The following is a 20,760-nucleotide window of genomic DNA, read 5'->3' as shown; positions in this document are numbered from 1 at the left end:
GAGCATCCCAAACTCATGTCGAACTTTAACACAATTCCCCATCCACGCAGATCTCTACAGTCAGAGTTTACTGAAAGATACAGTAAACGTGTTTCAAGTAAAAGGATTTCATTCAAAACATAAATGTATTAATTGTGACTTTCTAGAGGTATTTGGCAAAGTAGGACAAACTCAGCTGGTATTGCCTTATGACAGCAAGGGCAATTTGGCAGGGGGGGGAAAAAAAACCACCACAATTCATGTGTTCTTATTCTTAATGCCTTGTAACTGCAACATAATTAGGTCTCCTATGCCCCCTGGTGGCGCTACAGGTTAAGCAGCAGTGTTTCAGTTCACATTGAATGTTTCATCTTTTGTGCACATTTTATAGAATATACACATTGATCTTTAAATTAACAGAACACAAAAACTTCAGTCTCCAAAAAATAACCTCTGCATCGACAGCTTTTAATTTGTTGGAATAATAGATACAGATAAACAGGGTTCACTCCATGTACAATTACCAATACTTTTTTTTATACATTTTATATTTCAATAACATCAACACTATATTATTTACAGAGAGCGTATGTACATAAAAATCTTTCTAAAGTCAGTGCATTGTCAATATTTTTATACAAGAATTTACAAAGTGAACATTGTTAACAGTTAATTTAATAAATGTCCTGCTAATCTGAGCTTGTATAATTTAAAAAAATAATTACAACCAAATATAAAACAAATGAGATTAAAAAAAAAAAAAAAAAAAGACATAAATGTGCTACCAACATAAATAATATGATTACGTCTTTATTTCAAGAACAGCCATATTTTCCCCATCGTGGTTTGTTCATAAGTAGATGATATACTGTCATTTATTCACATTTTGAACCAAGAAAATTTAAAGGAACACATTATGCTGTGTTTGAGTACTGGCAATGCTAGTAGTGGATAATGAATTTGACAGACACAAGCAGGATCACTTGGTAAGAAGAGAGAAAATGGGCATCATGAGGCAGACACTGTTGACCGTTTAATCCTTCACATGGAATAATGTTTCCTGGAAAAGTTATTGACTGACTCCTGCCCACATAACTCCATGTTTTACAAAACTGAAATCAAGAAACATTATCAGTTGTCCTAACAAAAGGTAACAAAGGGCTCTAAAGACTGTGGAAGCACTTAAAAGGGAAATGGAGTAATCCAAAGCAGCCATTCAGAGGCTGATTCCTCCTTCAGTTCAACATCTGGTTTAATCAGTTGATGAAAATTGGACACGTTATGGGTAAATCCCTACAAGAGAAGATTTTCCAGCAAGAAGGGTGGAAGTAGAGAAATAGGTGTGCTGTTCTAATTGGTTAGGTAAGTTATGGAAGGTGGTGTGTGCCAGTGTGATCAAGGCTAACTACATATTTTTGCACCTGTGTTGAGGAGATACCTGTCGGTCTATGACTATCCTTACGGTTTTCTTCCTAAATTCTTAAAATTGGATTGCCCGTTTGGCTTCCACTACTGCTGTTCACGTTACATTATTGTAATATATTGGGTTATACATGACCTCTAAAATTTTACCATACAGATTGATATTCACCAGTAATGGAGTAGGTTTTACGCAGGTTTTTCAAAAGGAACAAATATTTTTCTTATTTCACAGCAAAACAAGCATGCAGCTCACTAGAGTGAAGTTGAGGAGAACCATGCACTGTGTTATTGACCATATCTCATCATGGGCCTACTAGAATTAGCTGTTGCCTGTGTGAATATCAGAAATTTGGAGATAAAGTCTCTGATTACACAATGGTAAAAAAAAAAACGATATACTCCATCGTAGTTAGGGTACGCTAATCTTGTAATACATAGGAGACAAAAAAAGTAATACGCAGTAGACACAGCATACAACTATCAATATCCTGTAGCGGTTTGGAAACTCTTAAATTTTTACTTAATAAAAGGAGCAAAAAACATATAAATATATTTATAACAATGAAGAAACTGATTGAACTGTGTTTAACACAAATTTAAGAGGGGAATTACCTAGTGATTTTCCAAGGAATAAATGGCACTAACTAATCCGCATATGACTAACACTGTGTAGTAATACAGAGGGGTTCCCATCTAGCACAGAACATTTGGCTGCTTATTGCTCTGATCTGAACTTTCCATAACAGCAGATCATTTACAGAACTTGTGCATTGTATGGTTGTGCCATGGCACTGCATATAAAACCTATAACAGGGTGCTATGGGAGAGGTGTATCCCTTCATGTTACTGCATGAAGTAATCACAAATAGAGATTTTTAATATTTTCTGGAACCCCTACCTGAAGTGGTTGATAAATGTACAGTGAAAAAAAAATGACCTCTGATAATAGAGGCCTCTCGTGGCACAATCACCCCAATCTGCACTTTGTGCAAGCACAGCAATGGCAATAAGAATCAGGTGTTAGTGAGGGCTTTGACACTTTCTCATATGAAGACATGGCTAGAATGCATTAATGGCAAAAAAGCATGAACAGCTGGTACAAAGGGAATAGGGGTATAAATGTATAAATGGGAAGGAAAAAAAAAAAGAAGGATAATGATTTGATTTAAAAAAAAAAAAAAAACCTTAAAAAATGACTTTGGATACTATTGTGACCACAGCAATAAATTTTCACATGGAAGCAAAGAACAAGAGAAGTAAAAAGAAGTTATTTGGCAGTTCAAAAAAATGAAAAACATAGTACTTGAAGGGGTGATCTGACAATTTTAATTATAGAAGCATCATTTCATTTTTTACTAGGCTTGGGGCTTTCAATCCTTGATGAAAACACACATCTGAAAGATTATTAACCAAAAATATTGAACAGTGTTTAAGAAAAAGCTATCTGGAGGAGCGTTCCTTGTCACTCCCAGCCAGTTCTGCAGGCTACCTTGCACAACACCAAGAAGTAGCTGAAACTTCTCAGACATCACTATCAGAGAAATATCTGCCCCCAAATACACTGGAAATCAGCAAATAGACTCCAACAAGATAAGCTCCTGACAGGTAACAGGTGTTATGATATATTTCCCTTTGTAACAATTTTCACCTATCACTACCTTCGCCTATTACCCAGCAAACAAGAATTGGTTTAACGAGTTAAAACCGTTTACCAAAGATTATAATTTGTGTGTGAATCCAGCAGGGATGAAAGATCCAGCAGATTGATTTAAAGCACATAGTGTAAATGATTTAGATATTCTTAACAAGCATCATTAGAACGGACCTCTTTAGCTGCTTATACTGTGAAGCAATTACATCTCAAATTCCTCAAAAATTATAACAAATGCTTTAAAGTGGGCTTTAGTTGGTTTCTAAGAGATAAACACAACTGCTGTGTGTTTACATCAGAAGGCTGGCAAGTTGACAAAATTCTGCTCTCCACAGAAAATAGCTGGGTTTCAATGCCCCTGTTGTGAACTTTGAAGATCAATTTCTCCTCAGTGCATATAGCTACAGAGGTAAATGAAGACTTGTGTTAAAGTGCATTTACTGCTTGTTTAGAATGTTAAATCATTCTTTAAAAGTGCATAGGCTGTGCACAATTTCACTTTAAAGCAAGGTATGAGCAGGTTTCCAAGTGTCAACATTTATGCACTATAATTTTCTAGTGCTCTACAAAAACAACAGCTGTAATTAGCTTCTATGGTCTGCATCTCCACTATCATGTGCTGCCACATTTGAAAAATACAGCATCATGATGAGAGAAGGTTTATGAATTAGTTTGAGAACAGGAAAGATTAACATGAGATAATCCCTTTAAATGATTTATATATTTTTTTACTTGCAGGGCATATTGATAATGTCAATGAGAAAAACTAAAGCTGGCCACCTTCATTCTTACAGAGTCAGTTATAATGTTTTTATCATGTATGGAGTGACACTAAAAGATAAGCAGAAAATGAAGGGTGCACTTTGTGCAAGCTAATCATGTAAAATGCATGTAAACTGCACAGGGAGTTGTAGAAGAAAATAAAACTAGGACACTGTCCAAATGCCTAAAGTCCAGACTTACAGAATCACAAGTTCAGGAAGCACATCACATTTCCCTTCTGTAGCTTGTCTGTTAAAAGAACAGCTGCAAATATTTAAAGATGGCAGTTTCTTTAAGGCCAAGTTGTGTGGAAAATGACAGCATCATTCATCTTTACGTGAATATGTACCTCTGTTCTATCTGCAGTACATTTTGTAGGACATTAAATGAACAGACCTTAGCTATTGTTAGTTTTCTATAGGGTGGCAGGGTCCAGGATAGTCACCTCAAAATGAGAGTTCCAATACAAAAAAAAGACGTACAAGTAGTGCAAGAAGAGTTTTGTTCACGATACTAAGAAGGAATTTGGGGAAACGGAACAAAGATGTACAGGAAAGTTTGTTACAAGTATTATATTCTGCAGTGTGGCACTAAACAGGAGACATTCAATGGCACCAGCAGAAAAGTAGATTACTGTTAGGTTTCTGTTGCACACAAAGTTGGTGTTTGATGAGAACCAGCCTGTGTTTGGCCAGGAAGCCAATTCATGGAGTTCAGCACATGGCAACTTTTTTTTTTTTTTTTTTTTAACAAATGAATCAGAATTTCCAATTAAAAGGTGAAAAAAACGTGTATGGTTGTAATTTCTCATAGCACTAAAATGGAGGGGTTCACTCTGCCATATTTACTTGGAGCTGACATTTTTTGCTCCTTCATTCACCTAAATAATTAGTACAATAACACAATTATAAAACACAAACCATGGTCTTTAGTCTAGAGGGCAGCGTAAACAAAAAAAGATATTTTGGGGGGTGGGGACCTTCTCCGTTACTGAATGGTGGAATTGAAAGCGGATTTAGAATTTCAGTATAAATAGAATTATGATTTAACCAAGTAATCCATCAAATATTTCTAATTTGTTTGTAGCTATTTTTAACAAAAGATAAATAATGTTTGATATAAAGGTGTAAAAAAAAACTATTCAATTCAAATATTTCATTATTTGTGCTTAGGTTGAGAAACATACAAATAAAGCGAGCACTAAAATGTGAAAGGACAGGGATGACAGTCTGTTGTCCTTGTGTATAGTGCCATTTCCTAGGTTTTTCCAACTGTTTGTCTTTTGTTTTAAGAATGGATTAACTTTCATTTCTATTATTATTCATACGTTTGAGCGTGTACTTCGTAAAAAAGAAAAAAAAAAAAAAAAAGAAAAAGAAAATTTGCGTTTAAACTCAAGTTTATGCCTGCATCCTAAAAAAAGGGGTTGCTAATAAAGTGCAATGCTTAATTTTACTAGAACATGTGCACTATTGGTAGTGCATTTGCCATTTACAATCTGCAAATAGTCCACAGACATAAACGCAAAGACCACAAAATCCCTGAAGATAGTGAAGATCTAGTTCCAAAAGTATACACCTCTGAGTTTTTCCCAAGGAAAATTGTGAAATACATTTTGCTTGCATGCCATAGTAGTTCCCAGATAGAAAGCACATTAAAAAAACTACATTTATAGGGAAACCTGTCCTGGTAGAAACAAATGAGCTGCCATTTTTAAAGCTTCTTCTAAAAATAACAAATTGTAAGCCATCATGCTGGCTCACTTGCTTCAATACTTTGAGTCAACAACCTGGAACAAACATTATTTTGCTAATTTAAATACTTGTTTCGTGTAAGTGACTCAAAGCATTTAAAACAGCGGGACAGCATAACAAACAGCACAGTTTTAGAAGAATGACAGCCACTGTATTTCTAATGATGGGCTTACCTTAATATCAGTCTAAGGAGTATGTATGTGCTATCTACGCATAGCAAGCAGTCAAAAATCAACATTCATTGTTTTGGCTACATAAAGCAGCTAGGTGTTGAACTCTGATAAGAGGTATTGCACATAATTTCACTATTACATGAATTCCAATTTGTCCTAATATATAGATGGAGACATTGTACAATACTCCTTTATATCACACAGTTTCCAACCCTTCACTAAAAACATCCTTGTGGCTTAAGGAAATCTAATGATAATTATGTTGTCCTTATGCACTCTTCTCAAAAAAGTAAAAAGGGGAAAAAAAATATTTAAAATAAACATAAAACCACCTTAGTATATTTAAAACAGCAATGTCATGTTACCCTATTGTCTAGTTTTGTTGAATGGCCCTACATGCATTGGTGACCTCAACACTAGTATGTTTAGATCGATTAATGACTTTTAAAAAAGGATTCACCATTGCTCCATTCCATTTTCTAATCTTCCTCCCATGTATAAGGTGAACAAACTGGAAGCACAGCCATGTTACTGAAGCACACAATATTTTTTATAGTCCGATTCAAAGTCTTCATCCATGCTGCTAGTGTCTGCCATCTTTTTCCCATCAATCTTTGGCAGGAATTGTGCATAGTCCACCCCTTGCTGCTCATAGAAAAGAATATAGGCTGAGTCTGTGTCGATTTCGTCAGGATGTAGTTCCTGTTTACAATAAAGATGTACATAAGAATGGTTAGGGCGGTCATTACAGTTACCAGATATGCATTCAGACATACTGTGAGCCAAGCATTTTTACTTTTTTTTTTATTTCAAATCTCAAAAGATGGAAAGCAGACGCCCTGGAACATCTGCCATTAACTGCCTTAGATAATAGTTTAAGGCGGGAACCCTGTCTTAACCTCTTAGCGCCAGCGCCTCCCGACCCTTTAAGAGGTTTATAATGCCAGGAGGCAGGGTGGGGCTTAAGATCACATGACTGCCATGATTGGCTGTCCCGGTGGTCATGTGATACGAAAACTCCAGCTTGCAAGGAGCGATCAGGAGCTTTTTGTTAGGCAATGGTAACTGTGCCGAGAGCGTACACACTCTTGGCACAGGTGTATTGGAAATTAATGCAAATATGCGGTCCCTCTGCACTAAGGACCAGGCGCTAAGAGGCCGCATGTTTGCGTATGGCCGGCGCCAAGGGGTTACGCAGGCCATACATAGAACGAAATTCCACTGCCTGTAGGTTATGCAGATTAATGACAAAGAGATCCAAATCTCTTGTGTACCTGGCTTCTGCAGCTGGGATTTTGACAGTTCTGAATCCAGAAGTGCTTAGAGCTAAGCAATTCCAGGTTACTTTTACATTGATAGGTAGTCAGCAGTCCCAAAACACCATAAGTGCAAGGTATGCCTAGGACAGTGATGGCAAACCTTGGCACCCCAGATGTTTGTACACTTCCCATGATGCTCAAGTACACTACAGAGTGGATGAGCATCATGGGAAATGTAGTTCCAAAACATCTGGGGTGACAAGGTTTGCCATCACTGGCCTAGGGAGAGGAAGGATTGGGTGGAAGTGTTAGGTAAGGGAGTTCACTCTGCAGAAATGTATTTAAGACATGTAGTGTCTTTAAAGCGGTCCAATATCTCTTCTATATGAATGTCACAGACTGCATGAGTATTAGAAAGCGAACTTGTGGCTACAAGTCAACCTTCATCTATTAACTGCCCCACCATAACACAGTAAAGGTGGAGGCAGTAAAAGGGTTGACTGCGTTGGTCACTTGATCGGTAACTGCTCTAAGTGTCTCCCCAACACAACACTGTGCAGCTACCCCCTGGAGATTAGACAGACCTCTGGAGGCTGCTGCAGCTGCTAACACCGGACTTTACTTAACCTTCCAGCATAGGTTACTTAGCCATTGATGTGTTCTCATTTGACAGACAGCCTTTTAGTAATAAGGGGATATGAAATTGGAGAGGCTTGATTAAGAAAAAAAAAGATTTTTGACTTAGCAGTAAAATCGAGTTCCTGCAGTATAACACAGGCAACATGCCTTTTTAAAACATTCACACTAGGTTATATGCAACTACACATTAGGAGGATTGAACAGGGCAAATCAAAAGCTGCTGCTGGAATATCTCCCAGATAACCCCTGCCATAGGGAGATAAGCCCACCTGGGGGGGGGGGGCTGTAGGAGAATGTGGATCAACACAGAAAACTGTGCCAACAGGCCCACATACTGTAACAAATGGAAAGCTTGAAAAAGTGTTACTGAACACTCACCTCCCACTCCCAGAGAAGAAAAAACCTCCATGAATTAAAAAGGTAAGCTTCCCTCAGTGGAGGAGAGCATCATCAACATCACCTAAGGGGTTATGTTGGGAAAGTTCCAGCAGTTTTTTTTTTAAATTATCCAATCACATGAGGGTAGCTGAATATAAACCAGATGTGTCCCGTTACTGTATGATTGGGAAAGGTGTTCTGGTTAGCAAAGGTAATAGACACCTTGATAAATAACTAGGTTTTAAATACTTACAGCAATAACAGAGGACAGGTTTTTCAAAAAGTGTAAGCCCGTGTACACACGGTCGGACATTCTGACAACCAAATCCGTTGGATTTTGTCAGAAGGATTTTGTCCGACGGATTTGGTCCGACGGATTTTGTCCGAAACTGTTGCATACACACGGTTGGCCAAAGTTGTCGGAAAATTTAATTGTACATAACGCGATGAAGTTATTTCGTTACGACGGGACTACGTTCAGGCTAGCAGCCAATAGCTTTGGTCTAGGAATTTGATCTGAGCATGCGTGGCACTTTGTCCGTCGGAGTAGGCTACACATGATCGGAGTATGTCCGATCGGAGCATTTTGTCGGAAAACTTGGTCCGTCGGATACTCTGATGGAAACAGTCTGATAGAGACCACACACAGTCTGATTATCTGACAAAACGGTTCGATAGGACACATTCTTTTCAGAATCTCCGACCGCGTGTACAAGGGCTAAGATTGTGTTTACATCAACTGAAAATTCACCTCGACACTAATCTAGCAAGAACAACTCTATGTTCATAAACATTCTCCTGTGGTTTTTATGATTTATTTAGAGGAAATTTACACTGAGAGAAATATAGACTACTGAAGACTTCTGTTAGCAAGTGGTACTTGTCTGACTGATTGCTTTCTACATTTTTTTCAGCCACTGACCTAGAAAAAGGGTTCATCAGCATACTTTAGGGTCAACTAACATTTCTAAAAGAGTTCAAAACAGCATATTTTTTTTTAATATACATTTCTCACATTATAGATTTACTTTAACGCAATTAACATTTCTAACCTAAAAATCAGGTAGTCCTTCAATTGCGTTATGAAAGTCTGTAAAGTGGATTTTCCACTTTTGCAACCAAATTGGGATACGCCTACTTTGCTACATGTTCCCATTCACAAAGCATATAGATTTGAACACTTTCTGTGCCAACAAAAGAAGATCTAAAGACAGCTAAAGATCTAGAAGCTGGGATTTGGAATTGCAATTTTTTAATAGTTTTATGCTGTGTGAATGGAAACACAAATACATAAAACTATTTTTATTGACTTGAATGTACCTATGAACTTGCTGGAAAATCTGACTGCTTCAGTAATTTCCCTAACAAAACCCCTTCCCTCCTTGTACATCAAAGCCCTCTCCTCCTCTGGGATTATATAATTATACTTAACCCCTCCCCTCCATGCATAACCTTATTTGTAGGGGTCAGAGGAGGAGCAAAGGAGCAACAAAGCAAAGGAATGTCACTTGAGTGACAGCTCCGATTCTTCTGGAAAGTTGCTGACATCAGATCAAAGATGGCAATGTCCAGAAGCAGTCTAATGCCGTGTACAAACGACCAGACTTTCCGGCACACTAGGTCCGACTGTCTTCCTGACTGACTTTTTAGCAGAGTTCCGAGGGACTTTCCAAACAAACGGACTTGGCCACACACAATCACTCCAAAGTCCAACAGATTCAAACGTGATGACGTACGACCGGACTAGAATAAGGAAGTTCATAGCCAGTAGCCAATAGCTGCCCTAGTGTCGGTTTTCGTCCGTCGGATTAGCATACAGACGAATGGGTTTTTCGTCCGGACTAGAGTCCATCGGAAAGATTTGAAACATGTTCTAAATCTAAAGTCCATCTGATTTTTAGACAGCAAAGGTCCAATGAAGCCCAAACACAATCGAATTGTCTGATGGATTTGTTCCGTCGGACCTTTGCTGTTGGAAAGTCCAGTCGTGTGTACACGGCATTAGGGTTTTGGATGTCAACACAAGGGAGGCATTTACCTCCGTTGTGTCGGGGTAAATAACATGCATAAAGAATTTTAAAAAGGCACATATAATTGTAGGGGAACATTTTTGTTGAAAGGAATCGTCTGGCAACAGTTTTTTTCAAGCGGGATGCACCTAGAAACAGAGAAGACAGATAAGCAGGAAGCGGGCATTCGCCTGTGAAAGAAAATCTGACATCTGATGCTTGGGAGATAAGGAGAACAGGCGCATGCTGCTGACATAATTTCTATTAGGAGGGGAGGGAGGACAACCGTGATAAAATTAGACTTTCAAGATGGTATCATGGGCATGGCTTAGCAATGGACAAGGAAAGACGTACACTGGAGAAGCCCCCGGCTTAACTCAACCCATAACGGGCACCCGACAGTATATTCTTACGTAAGCATGGCATGAGCACCCCACAACGATACAGGACACGATCGGTGACCCATGGAAATAGACTCCAGACTACACAAACCAGAATCTAGTGTTATTTCAGGGGAGCATGGAGAGCCTCACCTGGTGCCATTGTGACGGTGCCACGAGTCAACTGCATGGAGATGAACGCCATGATGCCGCTGGCAGGCTCCCCAATGCCATCTCCGGAGCCAGACAGCCTCCCAGAGACACCAGCAGCATTCCGGTCTGACATGGCAGAGTCAAGGCCGCCTAGATGAGGATCTCCGTGCCATGCTGTAGGCCCTCCCCATGCGGGTGGACATTGAGGCCTTGATCTTACACATAGAGGAGGCCCACGACAGGGACCTGAAAGAGGTGAGATCAGAACCACACTTGCTCACGTAACGCGTGGCAGGCGGAGAGACTTTGGTTTCCTCACTGGAGAACCGAATGCTTGCACTGGAGCGGGTGCAGGACTCTCAATCCATGGAGGCCCAAGAAATGCAGCTACATTTAGAAGAAATGGAAGACCGCAGTCGCCGCAATAATCTGCGACTGTGGGGAATCCCAGAAGCCATGAGCCCAGAAGACCTGGCAGAGACCGTCACGGCTATATTTCACAGACTCATGGAGACCCCACCACCCTCCCTAGAAATAGACCTTGTACACTGCACACTGGGACCCAAATCTGCCAACCCGGAGAGAGCCCCCACAACGTGTTATGCCACCTGCAACGCTACTCACAAAAGGAGACCATCCTCCGCAAAGCCTGGGAACACGGTGACATCAAATTTGACGGTGTACACATCCAGATCCTCCCGGATCTATCCAGAGCAACCCTACAGAGGAGAGCACCGCGGAAACCAGCACTGGAGGTGGTGAAAAGACATGACTGTACCTACAGATAGGGATACCCCTTATCAGTGATATTCCATATGGCACAAGCATCCTATACGCTGCGAACACCGGCAGACATACCGGCATTCTTTACCTCCCTGGAGGCAGAACCAGTTCAAGTGCCGAACTGGTTGCAGAAGATTCCAAGACCAACGGGTCACTCAGGTACCATTTAAGGCAGATCTAACCTGCCTGCCCACGCCCAGAGGGGGATCCCAAGCACCATCCATAAGCAGGTCACGCGAGTCATAAGAGCACACTATAGCCCTTTCCTTTGTTACACACAGGCTGCACATTTACCCCACCACTAGCAAGATCCCCCCACTTGGTAGTCTCTGGTTACGTGCCTTATTAGCCTGCTCCCCCGCCACTTAAGCGCATACTCTGAGAATGGGTGACATTGCACCCAAACGGGCTGTGTAAGCTTTGATAACTGCCCCCCTCCCTATTCAGCTCAATGGAACACTTGCCCACCTCCCCAACTGAGAAAGTCATCGGACACGCCCCCCTGTTCCGCAGGGGCCCTGTTCCTAGTTTGTTTTCCACCGTTTTATTCCCCTGGGGTCCCCTGCTGAGCCCCCCCACTGGGGTGGGCGATGTGTGACTTTTGGGGCACCCCCCCTTTTACAGCTCCCTCAACCTGCGTACTAACTGTGCCACCCCCCCACCCCCGCTGCAGGAGGCATGTGGGAACTCAATCAGGAACGATTCACACTCAGAAGAACGGCCACTCTATGTCCTCATGCATCTTAATGAGATGGGAATGTCAACCTTATGACTGTTTAACATATACTTTCTTGCAGGTGCTTACTAAGCTATACCTTTGCAAATACCGGGACAATACTTGCATCGGTCTCCCCGGACTACATTGAACATTAAAATAGCACTGTAGGACAGGTACTCTGTTGATTTTGGGGGATATGCTTTTTCCAGGGGGTGGCAGAGGGGCCGAAACATGACACATAGGGGAGATCTAATGCCATCGTGCTAACTAGGGCCAAGGGATCACAACTCAGTAGGCGACCCCCTGTGGTCGATGACCAGGGAGCGCCCACGTGGATACTTTCTTATACAGCCTTAGAATCCTAGAACAGACACCACAGGGGAGGTGGGACGGAGGAAAACTGTATGACACTGGGGAGGCTGGGTTATAGGGTCCCCCTTACTACTTACCCCCGGAGGGGGCTATATTTACCCATATTTTTACAATAAAACCCCTTCTCTACCCCACCATTGTGCCTTGGAGAGTCACATATAGGTTCTCCTTCAAGATGGTAGACTCAGTGGCAATACTACAAGCATAGCACAGTTATACCTTCCGAGTTACAACAGGATGCAAAAGTCCCAGAATATCCATATGACAATTATTATATCTAATACGGTCTGTACTATTATCAGCAGTCATGTTACATATGTCACAAATGTAAATCACAAGTTACACTCCTGTAGATGTAGGTCATTTTCTGTATTGTACTGTAAAATTGTGGTCCATGTGGACCTCTTTCCCAATATAAACAATAAAAAAAATAAAAAAATAGACTTTCAAATGACTGATTTATTCCCTGAAGAGAGGTTGGCCAGTACATGTCTGCCTACCCACATAGACATGACAGTATTAACTGGTTTGGCCAAAAATGGACAGACTGGGCAACTATCAGCTCATGTCAGTGGCCAGCTTATCATGTTTCGATCTATATAATACAGTGATAGTCAAAACGGCAATGTTTTAATTTCTTAATTTGGCGATAGCGACCTTTTAAAGGAAGTACATAGTACATAGAGGCAAGACATCTTGCTACAGATGACAACTGTGGAGCCTTCCTCTCACATAACCCAGACAGTATGTGACCAATCAAACTGGGGACCATGCTGGAGTCATGTGTGCACAATAAAAGGATTGGGATTTATTTTAACTAGAAATTATTTTATCCTACAAAGAATTTAGTTATTACTGAGAATAGATATACAAGACTGTGTTTTCCAGTTGACAAGGGGAAAGGCAGCATTTATAAGACTATATGATGATCAGCCATTTTTTAAAAGCATGGCTTGACAATTTACAAAGATTTAAATAAACTTGACGAGTGCACCCATACAAATATTTATTATTCTCAACGAATACCTTCCTTTAAAATGCAGTGTATGGCATATTTTAATAATAAATGGTGCCTGGATTTATCAGTAAATAAATTCACAATGCGAATTGAAATATTCTAAGCAACGTTTTTTAAATAAAATACAATGCGGAGAATAGTAATGCATTGCTATACAGAAATATTACCCGATAATATGATTAATTATATTAGAGGTAAATTAAAAAAATATCTTACCTTACAACTGCTGTCATTGTAGCAGTACCATTTTCCATTTGGATTTTTGGCATAAGTAACATAATGACCTCCACCCATTATTCCTGAATGGCACTAAAGAACAAAAAACAAAATTAGATACAATGGCATAATCCTCAAAACAGCAAATGCCAATGGAGGTTTAAAATGTGTGTAGAGGTATCTAAGATATTGACAGTGCCTTGAAAAAGTATTCATAACTCTTGAATTTTTCCACATTTTGTCATGTTTCAATCAAAAACGTAAGAAGAATGTTTAGGTTCTGTCTTCCCTTCAAGCAGACACGGCTGTCCAAATTCCTACGGCGACTGGTGTTGTGGAGAAACCCCTGTGTCCACAAATATAATCTTGATATGGGAGGGGTGCACCCCAACAACCAGTTGTTGACGCTGTACCTAGCTGCCCGTAAGGCCAGACGCTGGTACAAAAAAGTGTGTGCATACTTAATCCAATTGGCTCTGCTGAATGCTTATGTGCTATACAAAGTGTCAGGATGAACTGGATCCTTCCTTAAATTCCAGGAAGAGATCATCAGAGCCCTTCTGTTTCCAGACGGTGCTGTACCCCAGCTTCCCAATGCAAATGCAATAAGCCAGCTGCGTGAGAGGCATTTTCCGTATGTCCTTCCTGGTACCTCATGTTTGTAGAAAGCACGGATATAGCCGTGACACCCGCTATTATTGTCCCTCCTGTCCATAGCATCCTGGTCTTTGCATTGGTGAATGTTTTGAATGCTACCACACACTAGTGGAGTATTAGCCTAGGGTACAGCACTGCATAGACTAGGACGCACTTTCACAGGGTCTCCAAAGACGCCATCGCATTTTGAGAGACCCGAACCTGGAACTAAACCGCTACAACTATTACAAAAGCTACAACCGTTACAGTTCCAAATAAGTGTGTCCAAATTTTTTAAAAAAAATATATATAAAAAAAAATAAAAAATAGTTGTCATTGTATTGTTCTCTCTCTCTATTGTTCTGCTCTTTTTTTACTGTATTCTATGCTTAACTGCACTGTTTTATCATGTTTGCTTTTCAGGTATGTCATTCTTTTATATTTTACTGTTAACTGTGTTTTATTGTTAACCATTTTTTTGTTTTCAGGTATGCCATTCAGCTGCAGCACCGATTTATCTCGACAGCAACAGTGTTTGCTTCCACCATACGTAAATCAGCGACTCCAGTGCTGTAGAAGGCGATTTCACCATCACAGTTAAAAAAAAAAAAAAAAAAAAAAAGAGCTGTATGCTGAAGCATGGGGGCAGGGGTAGAGGGGTTATTTGCCCCCAACATTAGGGTCAGATTGCCCCCATGCTTCGGCATATATTTTTTAGGCACAGATTGCATTAAAAATGTTTTTATTTTTACTATGTTTTACTGTATTTGCTTTGCAGGTATGGTATGTCTTACTGTTATACTTTAACGTTACTTTGTTTTATTGTTACCCATCATTTGCTTAGCAGGTACGCCATTCAGCTGCAGCACTGATTTATTTATCTTGACCGCAACAGCGCTTGCTCCCACGATATGTAAATCAGCGACTCCAGCGCTGTAGGAGGTGCTTTCACACCACATTTAAAAAAAAAAAAAAATGGTGCATGTATGCCCATCATTAGAAGTGGGTAGCTGAAGGATGGTTTTCTGGGTCCTGTACACGGCTAGACTGCCAAAAAGTCTCACATATGAGGTATCCCCATACTCAGGAGAAGCAGCAGAATGTATTTTGGGGGGTAATTCCACATATAATCGTGGCACGTCTGAGCAATATATCATTTAGTGACAACTTTGTGTAATTTTTATAATTTTTTTTGGCATTTTTCAATCACTTTTGTCAAAAAAATAAAATGTTCAATGGGCTCAAAATGCCTCTCAGCAATTGACCTTGGGGCGTCTACTTTCCAAAATGGGGTCATTTGGGGAGGGGTTGTACTGACCCATTTTAGCACCCCAAGAAACGAGATAAGCAGTTAAACTAAAAGCTGCGTAAATTCCAGGAAATGTACCCTAGTTTGTAGATGCTATAACTTTTGCGCAAACCAATAAATATACATGTATTGACATTTTTTTTACCAAATATATGTGGCTGAATACATTTTAGATTAAATTCGTTTACTGGATTTTTTTTATAACAAAAAGTAGAAAATTGAATTTTTTTTTCAAACTTTTCGGTCTTTTTCCGTTTATATCACAAAAAATTAAAATCGCAAAGGCAATCAAATATCAAAAGAAAGCACTATATTGTGCACATTTCATTTGGGTACAGCATTGCATGACCGCGCAATTACCAGTTAAAGCAGCGCAGTGCAAATTGTAGTCCTCCGGTCATTGAGTTGCCAAATCCTCCGGGGCTGAACTGGTTAAGCATGTAAATTTTACATAAATAATTATGTTTAGCTTTAGGACTAAAACTCAACCTCAAACATTTCAAGTTGTTTGGACCAGTATAATTAAAGTATATGTGAATCCTTACCTTGTAAAATGGTAAATAGGAATGAAATGTAAAACATTTCTGTGTATATATACAGTACTGTGCAAAAGTTTTAGGCAGGTGTGAAAAAAATGCTGTACATTAGGAATGCTTTCAGAAACAGAAGTAACATAAAGGAACAGAAGAGAAATCCAAATCAAATCAAAATTTGGTGTGACCAACTTTTCCCTTCAAAACAGCATAAATTCTTCTAGGTACACTTGCACACAGTTTATGAAGGAACTCGGCAGGTAGGTTGTTAAAAACATCTTGAAGAACTACCAACAGATCTTCTATGGATGTAGGCTGCCTCAAAAAAAATGTCTGCCTCTTCATGTAATCCTAGATAGACTCTATATTGCTGAGATCAGGGCTCTGTGGGTACCAAACCAGCGATTTCAGGACTCCTTGTTCTTTACGCTGAAGATAGTTCTTGATTACATTGGCTGTATGTTTGGGGTCATTGTCCTGCTGCAGAATACACTCAGGGCCAATCACATGCCTCCCTGATGGTATGACATGATGTATCTGCCTGTATTTCTCAGCATCTGGGCAGCCTACATCCACAGAAGATCTGTGGTTAGTTCTCCAACCTACTTTTTTGTACTTTAGTAATCTCTTCATTTTCGAAATGAGACTAGCATGCAAAAAAAACAAAACAAAAAAAAACGTGCAATCATTCATCCAAAATTCTCATTGAGTGTACTAAGCATGCTAATTTAATGTCAGCAGAATGGCACTGGTAGGCAAAAAAGGGCGTACAGGTACATCCCCTTTAAGAAGTGGTGTCGCGGGAATGGCTGGCTGTGCGTGCCCGCTGGTCCTACGGACTCGATGTCCGCCGGGTGCCCGCGATCATGTCACGAAGAGGAAGAATGGGGAGATGCTTTTGTAAACAAAGCATTTCACCGTTCTGTTGAGTGACTGGACAGAGATCACTGCTCTGTCATCGAGAGCAGTAATCACTGTCCTTGTGTGTTGAAGCCCATCCCCCTCACAGTTAGAATCCCTCCCTAGGACACACGTAACCCCTTTGCCACCCCCTAGTGGTTAACCCCTTCACTGCCAGTGTAATTTTACATGGTAATCAATACATTTTAATAGCACTGATCGCTGTATAAATGACAATGGTCCCAAAATAGCGTAAAAAATGTCCAATGTGAAATGATAGTATGCTGTCACACCACCAAAAAGTATGGGAAATAACTCAGAAAAAGCTAAAACTGGGACACATTCACTCCCACACTCCTCTATGGCTTAATAACCACGTTAGAACTCCGATGCATACCAGACCCTGGTATATGGGCCTCATATGGGATACTTTAACTCCACCAAGTAATGACTACTGCAGGGCCTAAAACGCTCCAATCCCTTAAAGAGGACTATTCAATACCACACCACCTATTGTTTAGGTATATTACAGCTTCGCCATGCATTACGGACACAGTTTAGAAACCTCACGATTAATCTTGATCGCCCTCAGGTCCTGGAAATAACCCTAAGTATAGAACCCCAAAAACGAATATCTAACCTTTACAATTAGACTCCAAGAGTAATGATAGTAATTCAAAAATCCAAGGCGGGGGGGGGGGGGGGGGGGGAGACGTAGGGGGACATTAGCGACTCAGATTGGAATGAAATTCTAGGAAATGTCAAAACAACATCTCCTAAGCTATCTGATAGCGTGACGCAGCTCTACATTATACACCAAGCATATCTGACACCTCAGAGGTTGGCCAAATTTCAACCTACAAGTAACCCGTAATGTCCCATGTGCAATTGTAACCCAGGCACGTTTTACCATCTGATCTGGGAATGCCCTACTTTACATACATATTGGATACAAAGAATTACATTTCTACATGATGAAATGGGTTCCCCAGTAGTACTGGACCCACAGTCGTGTATACTGGGCCTTCTCCCAGATTCAGATATAGACAAGTTCCAAGCCACATTTATGTATGAAACTATTTCTGGCTAGAAAGGCTGTAGCTTTATCCTGGATGCAGACCCATCCTCCTGCCATGCTAGATTGGAAGAGGGAGGTGAACGCTATCCTTCCGTACAAAAAATTGATATATAAACATAGAAGGTGTACACAAAAATATTCAAAAGTTTGGGATAGGTGGCTGGAAGATGGAGAAACATGCACATAGCAGATAAAAGGTATCAATCTAAGAATCTGATGCATCGCGGTGAATTGCTGGGCCGCAGGGGAGGAGGCACTCGTGGGATACGGGGGATAGGGCCTTGAATACCCTGCTATGATTTTATTAAGAAGTTGTAACTGCAGGTAGAAATTTGTGATCGCTAGAGCAAAATACATAGTATGTACTAAGTGTATCGGTATACGATCTGTATTGTTCATGCCCAATGTTTAATGCATATTTTCATTTAATAAAATTGGTTTTCCCAATAAAAAAATGTCCGATGTGTCCGCCATAATGTCGCAGTCCTGATAAAAATCGCAGATCGCCGCCATTACTAATAAAAAAAATGCCATAAACTATCCCCTATTTTGTAGACGCTAAAAATTTTGTGCAAACAAAACAATATACGATTTTTGCGATTTTTTTTTTACTAGAAATATGTAGAAGAATACATATCGGCCTTAAGTGAGGAAAAAAATTGCTTATTTTATATATTTTTGGGGGATATGTATAGCACATAGTAAAAAATATTGATGTTCTTTTTTTTTAAATTTACACTTTTTTTGTTAATAGCACAAAAAAAAAAAAAAAACGCAGAGGCGATCAAACACCATCAAAAGAAAGCTCTATTTGTGGGGAAAAAAGGACGTCAATTTCGTTTGGGTACAACGTTGACGAATCGCAAAAAGTGCTTTGTTCAGGAAGGGGGTAAAATCTTCCAGGGCTGAAGTGGTTAAAAATAACAAACATGTTATACTTACCTGCTCTGTTGCAGTGTTTTTTTTTTTTCACAGAGCAGCCCAGATCTTCCTTTTCTCAGGTCCCTTGCTGGCGCTTCTGGCCCCTTGCTCCTCTGGCACTTCTGGCCCCTTGCTCCTGCCCCCATAGCAAGCAGCTTGCTATGGGTATACCCAACTAGCTGCTCTGTGTGACCATTCAGACACTGAGCCGCGGTTTGGCTCCGGCCCCTCTCCTTATTTGCTGACTGACAGCAGTAGTAGCCATTGGCGCCACTGCTGTGTCTCAGCAACTCAGGAGGACTGGATAGAAATGGGGCTCAGGTAAACATTAGGGGGGCTTCTGCATGCATAAGGTTTTTATAATCTTAGTGCATTAAGATAAAAAAAACCTTCTGCTTTAAGACTTTTGCACAGTACTTTAAATATATATAAAAATGCCTTTTTTTTTCTATAAGCGACCACATTATCTCTATTCTCAGCTGCAAGGAGCTTGAAGAGCTGGGTGTGGAGTGGAGTACACTGATCTTTCCAGTGAAGATCTGTGCAGTTAGGTGTGTTAGCATAATCTGACTGTTACTTGACTGTTTTACATAATTTCAAATGATTTGTCTAAACCCATAAATGATCTACCTAAACCCATCAGTAATTAAAAAAAGAAAAAGGAAATCCTGTCAAATTAAAAATGGTGAGGGCAACATATCAAGTTTAATGCAGGGGTTAAAGAAGACCTTCCCTCCCAATTCTATGGAACCCCAAACTTAAGAGATCTAAATGCAAATAGAAACTTTCTGCTTCAAGCTGGAGTTCTGAAAATCCCAGTGAAACTGCATACTGGCCCCACAAGTTTAAGGTTATGACAGGCTTACATTGTACATGAAATGCAAAGTGATACGCAAAAGATTGCCATTTTGCACCGTATTCCGTTTAAAGAACTCAGCTTACCGAAATTGCATAAAGATTATAGATAGGCTGACAGCAAATGTCTTCTCTTTGGTCATCAGTGATGTCCTCCTCTTCAGCCAAGTGGTTATCAAGCTGACCATTGCTGCATGTATTCTGCTCATAAATCAGTCCATTGGTTAAAGCCATCTCACAGTCCTGACTGATGGCTAATTCAGTTTGACTTCCACTTAAAACATGCCCTTTATTTGAGTCTACCTGATCCACAGTCTCTCTTGACTCGTTATCTGTGCCATTTTCTTTGCTTTGATCCAAATTCTCTTTGCTGCTTGAAAGTTTCTTGCCTCCAAGCTGAGGTAAACGTAGACGGCCTTTACCTCTTCCAAGGGATCTAGGACTATGGTTGGGACTGTTATTTTTACTTGAGGAATTTGAAGACACTTTCCTTTTTTGGGATGGAGATGCTGTAAAAGAAGTTGATTTTAAATCACTATCCAAACTGAACATATAAGCATGACAAGTTACCTGAAAAGGTTATTTTATTATACATGGTCTATAATGCACATTGCAGCTAGTTAATAAAAGTATATATCAGTAAAAGACAATTTTTTTTTTTAAATAAATAAATCACCTCTCATTAGAAGTGGCTATATGACTTTACTGCATTCATGTTAGCAGCATAGACATAGGTTTATGGGCAACACAGTGGTAAAGTTGTTACAGCTTCCTCCTGGCAGCACTAGGGTCGTTTGTTTGTTCTCCCTGTGTGGGTCTCCTCTGGGTTTTCCAGTTTCCTCCCACACTACAAAGACATGCT

The 20,760-nt window shown here is 40.1% G+C and overlaps 1 protein-coding gene across 2 annotated transcripts in view; it reads right to left on the bottom strand.

The window, feature by feature from the left end:
- Window positions 1-426: 426 nt before the first annotated feature.
- Window positions 427-20,760, bottom strand: part of USP32 (ubiquitin specific peptidase 32) — a 306,890-nt gene continuing 286,556 nt past the window's right edge. For both annotated transcript variants that reach the window (XM_077482139.1, XM_077482141.1), the window contains exons 32-34: window positions 19,986-20,407; window positions 13,667-13,759; window positions 427-6,443 (exon numbers count right to left, since the gene is read on the bottom strand). In XM_077482139.1, coding sequence (XP_077338265.1) covers window positions 6,270-6,443; window positions 13,667-13,759; window positions 19,986-20,407 — 689 coding nt within the window. In that variant the 3' untranslated portion in view covers window positions 427-6,269. The remainder of the gene's footprint in view (window positions 6,444-13,666; window positions 13,760-19,985; window positions 20,408-20,760) is intronic.

The sequence above is a fragment of the Lithobates pipiens genome, unplaced genomic scaffold (genome assembly GCF_037356315.1).
Source record: "Lithobates pipiens isolate NorthernLeopardFrog02 unplaced genomic scaffold, aLitPip1_a1.2 Scaffold_16, whole genome shotgun sequence".
Classification (NCBI taxonomy): Eukaryota; Metazoa; Chordata; class Amphibia; order Anura; family Ranidae; genus Lithobates; species Lithobates pipiens.
Note: the sequence above shows the minus strand (reverse complement) of the source record. Positions and strands in the feature narration are given on the sequence as shown.